Here is a 6,939-nt window from a genome sequence, read left to right as displayed (position 1 = left end):
TTACAAGAATAAAAATATAAACTTAAGTTTATGTTAAAAATAGTGGCGCCACTGGATTAAAGTCTGAGTGAGAGAATGAAGTCGCTGGAATTCATTAGCCACTGCAACGTGACACTTTTTGAAATTTAATTAACCTCAGCGACCATTTAATGCCTTTGAAAATAAATACGAGCCTATTCAGACCTCATTTCAGGCTTTGCGTCTTAAGGTATCATTTATTTGAAATCAAGTAAATCCAATTAGCTTCTAGGCACTTGATATGAGAACAGACAGATGATACCGGAGGGGTTTCTTTTTTTTTTTTTCTTTTTTTGCCTGGAAGAACTAAAGAGGAAGACTTTTTGTGAATGTGATTAAATCTCAGGCGTTAATGATCTGGACGCCCGGAGAGCTCCCCGCTGCAAACGAATCAAAGTACCACAAGGCAACATGGACTGGCTCCATATCCTCCACCTGAGAGGTGACTTTAATATTTGGGTGCTCCAAAAATCTGATTTGGCTTAGCGCCTTGCGAGACTGCAGCTTTGACAGATTTTCTGTGATGCGTCGTTTGATGAACGCACTCTTGGTCGAAATTGAACAGGAAGTCGTCCATTTTGGTCGGTGTCCAAATTCCAGAGGGGACTTTGTACTTTGGCTAGCCCCTAAAAGAGAATTCGTCCAAAGGAAGCAACTAGACGAGGCCGATTCATTGAAATAGTGATGGGACAGAGTGCGTCAAGAAAAATCTAGGAAATAATTTGGGCAGCGCCGCAGCTTTTTAAAGCCAAATTCGTTCTTTTCAAGATATTGATCCATATGTAGGCGCTTTGTCAAAAATCGATAAGCAGGAAAAGCTGCCAATGGGTGGCGCTGAAAACGGCAAGACAAGATGAGGAGGATGGAACACGCGCGCGCGCGCTAGAGTGCGTGCACGCGCGCACAGCTGAGCGGAATGGAACACAGCGCAGGTTAGTTAACGGACCGGCACCAGCTGGGACGCTGTTGACCGACCGGACCGGACCGGACCGGGGTTTGTGTTCGCCCCGGCTTTTTCTGCGCTTTCTTTCCTCGGTGCCGCTCTCTGGAGCTCGGCTCGCGACCAGGTTCGGACACTCGGAGCTCGCTCGGAGCGGACGCCGCCACCACCAGCGAGGAAGAGAAGGACGAGGAGGAAGGAGCTAGCGAGAGAGAGAGGAGAGAGAGACACCGGCGGGGACCATGCCTGGCTCCATGCCCATTACGGAGCGACCGCCTCCGCTAGGTGACGGCGGGAAACGCACGGCCGACGCGGAGAAGACGGCCATGTCCGGCGGCGGCGGCGGCGGCGACGCGGATTCCGTCATGCTGCCGGCGGGCATCATCGACCCGTCGGTTCCCATCCGAGATATTCAAACCAAATTTGCGGTTCTCAGCGGACTCATTCAAGCCGGAGAGGTTAGCAACCGGGACATCGTAGAAACGGTGCTCAATTTGGTGAGTAAATTCCTTTTTCTCTGGCTGGCTGTAAATATGAATGAATGTTTTTAATTATGACGACATAACATTAACATTTGATTTGAAATGTACCAAGAGTAAATATGAAGTAGTCGTATAGCAGAGTTGATTGATGGAGGGAGGAGATAGTTTCCAAGTTGAGCACAACTTTCTGCTTGCCAGCTGCCCTTGAAATGAGTTATGACAGCTACAGATTTTTTTTAATACACCACACTGATTCCCAACCTTTTTACCAAGATTGTTATTTTACTACAGTGGTGCTTTGAGATACGAGTGATGAAGATGATTTGTCCCGGCACAGCACTAACCAAAGTCACAAAAAAGTTTTCACCCTATACCGAATATTGACAATCCAATCTCAATTTAATCTTTCGCAGAGGAACAATTTGAAAAAAATCGAAGTTCGATTTTTATGGTGATTCAAAAACAAAAATCCGCATGCTGAAACCAAAAGTGCAGTTTTTCCCACAAAGCTTTTGGTGGTGTCAAAAGAAGTAATTGGACTCATCTTCAGCTAGCTGGCAAATTCTTTGTGCAGTCAGTTCCCAATAGGTCAAAACTATCAATATCTTTAAATCTGAGAATTGGAGCTGGCTTTTCTACAGTTGCTGGGCTGCGTTGCATTTCCAAGCAGCAACTTCCCATCAGATTCAATTCCTCGTGGATTGTCAAGATGAAAGATTGTGAATTTATCCGCAAGGCTCTCACGTGGTGTTTGAATTTCCAAGCGTGCCGGCTTTGCTCGACCGCTAGCGTTGCACCGGCGTCGTCACGCCTGCGTCTTTGCCTTCTCAAAGTCATTTCGGAAGCTCTTTGCTTTTCCACGCCTTGATTGCCCTCATCCCATTCCCATTGTAACGTGCTAGCTAGCTAACAAGCATAGCATTGCAGGGACACGGGCCTTCAATTTTTTCACGGCGCTCTTGATTATTCCTCTCCATTTGGTGATTTTTCTTTAAAATGGAAATGCTGCTCGGTTAAATCCCAGAGTGCAGCAACTGATAACAGACGTGCAGCTTTTCTTCTTTTTTTTCCCCCCCCATCTCTTTTAAAAGCGGAGCAAAGGCCGGTGGTCCATTTCCTGCGTGTCAGCGAGGTCTAATTCTTCTCTTCCTGGGACCGTACGTCCTCCATCGCCCGGAGGAACGTTCACGGTGCCCGCTAATAGCTTTTCTCGGATGTTTCTCTTCTTAGGTCGCCGGGCAAATGTTTACGACCGGCGCAGCTCGGGATTTAGCGCTTTACCAATAAAGCGTCAGAATATTTCAGATGGTTCTTAATACGGTTTCAAATTGCAATCGTCTCCTTAATGTCTCTGAGATTAGCAGCGGGGCGCTAACAATGGAAAATGAAGCCGAGGCAAACTCGAGCAGTTTGGTAAAAAGCCTTTATGAATTTAATTGTTACATTCTTCTTTCTTTGGGTTGTGCGAGTGTAGCTAACGTTTAGATTTTTGCCTGGGGAATTTCATTAGTGTTAGAACTGTGATTGTGACACCCAGGAGGTCACGGAATGAAGTTGATGAAATATCTTGGGTTTGTAAGCATGGCGTCAGCCGTTGACTCGGGAGGGCCTGTTGATTGATGACCCGCGTGAACGCAATTTATCTGGCGGCTCCATTTCCCGTCTAATTAGAACGCGTCTGTGACTTTCTTGCAATAATATTTCTTTCCGTTCCAGACAACATGTTGAAACGGGCACCTCCAGTGTGACTTTGCTGGGCCTGGGCGGCGAGATGTTGTCGGAGCCGTCGTCCCTCGCTAACTTTGCTCATCTCCGAGCGGGTTGAATCTCTTCCTGGCACTCCACCAATGCCTCGATTGGATTCTTTGTCTTCATCTCGCCGTCCCGGCAAACGGGAAAAGCCCGGCATGCGACGCGGGTGCTCATTTGTATGGAGATGAGCCGCGTATGCCGTCGGGCCGAGCGGCGGCGTGACAGCCAGCCGGTCGCCGTAGCGACACGCCGATGCAGAAATAGATGAAACCCGACGAGTGTCCCTGACTTGCGCGCAGTTGGTCCAAGAAGGCTCATTGGCTGCACGACTTAAATGAATCAAGATGTCGCATTTGACCCTTGGGAGTTAAAAACAAATCAAGTGCGCGGGATGTGCGCTGCGAATGCAGGATTCGAGATTACGGCGGCCGTGCCTCGCCGTGCTCTTTGACAAAACGTCTATAGGAGTGTATTTGCGAATACTCTTTTTAATTAATCGTAATTTTGGCCACGATAACTTTCTGGCGTTTCATCTCTGACAACCGGTGCAGCGTCCGCTTCGATTTAGCGTCTCTTGGCTGTGCTCCGAATGCGCCATTTAGCTCTGTAAACGTGTGCCGTCACTTTATGTTTGCGTACGGAGGCCAGATTGGAAGCGGCAAGATGCTAAATCTGCGTCTGGGGCTAATCAGGCTATTAGTCGCGCCACTCTGAAAGGAACATCTGGCTGGAGAGCCGCGGAGGATTAGAGTTCTCTCCAAGACCATTCGGCGTGGAATTAGTCGGCCTACGCGGAACACGGCTCGGGACGGCGGTGCCAAAGCGTCCCCGCCGTGAAAAATGCAGCGCGTTAGTGGAGATGAAAAGCTGCGGAGATTGTTCAAAAGCAGGCTTCTTGCCTCCGAGTGATGGTGCGGAATGTCCAATGCGGATGCAGTATTGAGCTGCTGGCCTTTTTTTGCAGCGTTCCAACCGGCCGTGGAATGTCAGAGCTCGTTTTGTAAAATCTCCTTGCTGCAATGAACCCATTTCTACTAATAGTTTGAAACCGTCAAGATATCACTTGGGTCAAGTTTCATCTTACGACATTCACCTTCAAAAGAAAATGACTTCATTATGAAAAACAAAAGTGCACGCGCAAGGACCAATGACGCAACTTTGAATTCATGAATAGGCGAATGAATAAGTAAGCGCGAGATTGCCAGACTTCATTGTGCGACGCTTGCGTTGATTGATTGACTTTTATGCCAGGACCCAGATGACCACCTTCTCATTTCCTTCAAGAGTTCTCAATTACTGAATAAATAACGGCTCTTGACACAAAGTAGCCCGTTGCTAAGCGTCGCTAAGGATCTGCAGAATGACTTGTGAGCGGAGGGAGGCAAGCGCATCTTTTACAGGCCATTCTCCACCGGTGGCGCTTAACGGCTCGGTGGACGGCGGCGCGCTCGTGTTCCTGCGCTCAGCCGTATGATTGCCGTGCGGTAGGAGGGGAAAAAAAAAAAAAAAAACAGCCACTCCGGGCGTGACAGATTGGTATCAGCGGCACGGGTGCTTCTTAGAGCTGTTAAGAGGCCGCCCGGTATTCCGAGCACACTCCACACGCGCTACTGTTCACTAAACATTTGCGCTCGGCCGGCGTCGGGCTCTATCATCCGTCCGCCCAGTTATTATCTGGTGTTTATTCTGGGTGGGGGAAGCTGGAGCCCATCCAGCGCGTCGGCCTCGGCGTTTGAGGCTCTCTCGCTATCCAAACATGTGCTTTGTAAGGCTGCGGGAGACGCACAAGTACCTGCTGGGGCCAATTTACCGCAGTCGCATTGTTTCCAAGGAAACTGTCATTTTACAACAGAAAAAATTAGCTGTTGCGCAAATGACACATTAGCTTGAAACAGATGGCACAATCTCAATGTTAGCGACCGCAACGGTGGCAATTTCAAGCCTTGATTAGCCGTCCGCCCTGTCACTCAGGAGGAATTCCGTCATCCTTTGTTCCTCTCTTGGGTTCTCGGCTGTCTTGTCCGCCGCCGGTGCTCCCTCTCATCTGATTTAGAACTCCACCATGATGATCAAAGTACAACATCCCCACCCTCTCGATTGACTATTCCTCCTTGAAGACAGAGCCGACAGCGTTTCCTTGCCTGTTTGTCTTCCTCGCAAAATTGAAGCAAGTCTTTTTAAATTTCTCACGAAAAGCAACATGTAGATTAGCGTTTAACCCTAACCCTAACCCTATGAAGACACTTTTCCTCAAGCATTGAAGAAATCCGTCCTATTTGCTAGCTTGCTAGCCGGCTGGCTTAGTGTGCTTGTGCCCCGCAGTGTTGCTTTAGCAGCCTGTAACACCGTCTGGCGTAGCTGCGCCTCTTTGTGTGTGTGCGTGTGCGTGTGTGTGTGTTGGCGTGAACGACACCGATTGCTTTGTTGACGTTTGGCCCGCTCGACGCGAGCTGCATTCTGCTTGCGGTGCTCGGCAGATTGAGCCTGACAGGTTGTGTTGATGCAAGTAATTACACAGTAGACCAAGTAAGAGCATAAGCGAGCCATCAGTCACAAAAGCGCACACACATACACACACTCGCCGGGTGACACTTTGATGAAACGACTCGACTCCATTCTGCGCCGCTGATACATTGGTTGGTGCACCGCAGCTGTCCGTCCGTCGTGTTGGTATCTGGTCCGACCGGGTCTGAGGTTTTGTATTGATTTTCAGACGACCGGGCTTGGCTCTGTCCTCCCATGTTGCTTAGGATCTTCCCAAAAGTCACTTTTCACCATTCTTGCGTTTGCTGCCTTTTCTAAGCAACGCCATTTGTTTTTGTTGCCTTTGAGACGCCGTGTCTGTTTTTTCCCCTTTGCTTTGAATGTCTGCCGAGCGTGTATCAGACCTTCTTCCCCAGGCTGGCGGGCTTTCAATCATTCATTTTCTTTTTTTGTCATCTTCTCACTGTAAACACGAGCGAATCCGGAGAGAGAGGCTGACCGGCAAACAAAGCTTCACAAGCTTCCTTTGCGCTTTTCATTTCATACATTGCGATCAAGCAATTTGGTGGCTGCTACACGCCAAAGGCGGCTTTTGTTTGGCCCTTTTGCTCCGCAGTCTGACTTCACCTGAAAATCATCCCTTTTTCTTCAGGCGACCATTAAAGAACGTCGCATAAGACGGCAACTCGTCAGAACCAAAAAACGGGCTGTCGGCCCTTGTCTTCTGACTCGCCGTGAGGTGCGAGACAGACGAGATTGACGTCAAGGTCACCGGTTTAACAGCAGCGTTACCCAGTATGGTCTGGAGCTAATTAGCTGGCAAGTGCGTTGTTGCCTCTGCGTCCACAGATGGACAGCGCGAGACGTTTGCTTGGCATAATGGGATTAAAACACCAGTTGAGGCCCAACGTCGGGAAGCGGCGCAGACTCTCAAGGTGACTGTCTGATTGGAGGAAATTTATGAACAAGGAAGCGGAGCGCTAATATTCATTCTCCAGTTGATGACCTTGCTGGCAATGTGGGAGACGTGCTGTTTCACATCATCCGTGTGGGCGGGGCCCGCTGAGTGACTTGGGCGTCAGACGGCGCTTGTCGGTTAGCTGTTTGCTAGCTAGGGAGCTAGTGGTCAGTCGAATATGTCGTTTTCCAATGCAAAAATGGAGCGGCGTGACTTTCGAAGCGAGCGCAAATCACAAAAGTCACCCGCAGCACAAGAGCGTTTACAGCAAAAGTCTTCCCAGTTGTTAATCCCGTTTTTGTTTT

The 6,939-nt window shown here is 49.0% G+C and overlaps 1 protein-coding gene across 1 annotated transcript in view; it reads left to right on the top strand.

Annotated features, from left to right (window-relative positions):
• The first annotated feature begins 622 nt into the window (after positions 1-622).
• The window catches only part of LOC125972719 (neurobeachin), an 87,840-nt gene continuing 81,523 nt past the window's right edge, over positions 623-6,939 (top strand). The window contains exon 1 of the mRNA XM_068651423.1: positions 623-1,455. Within this exon, the coding sequence (XP_068507524.1) occupies positions 1,201-1,455 (255 nt within the window). The 5' untranslated portion in view covers positions 623-1,200. The remainder of the gene's footprint in view (positions 1,456-6,939) is intronic.

This window comes from Syngnathus scovelli, chromosome 7, assembly GCF_024217435.2.
Source record: "Syngnathus scovelli strain Florida chromosome 7, RoL_Ssco_1.2, whole genome shotgun sequence".
NCBI classification, from domain to species: Eukaryota; Metazoa; Chordata; class Actinopteri; order Syngnathiformes; family Syngnathidae; genus Syngnathus; species Syngnathus scovelli.
Note: the sequence above shows the minus strand (reverse complement) of the source record. Positions and strands in the feature narration are given on the sequence as shown.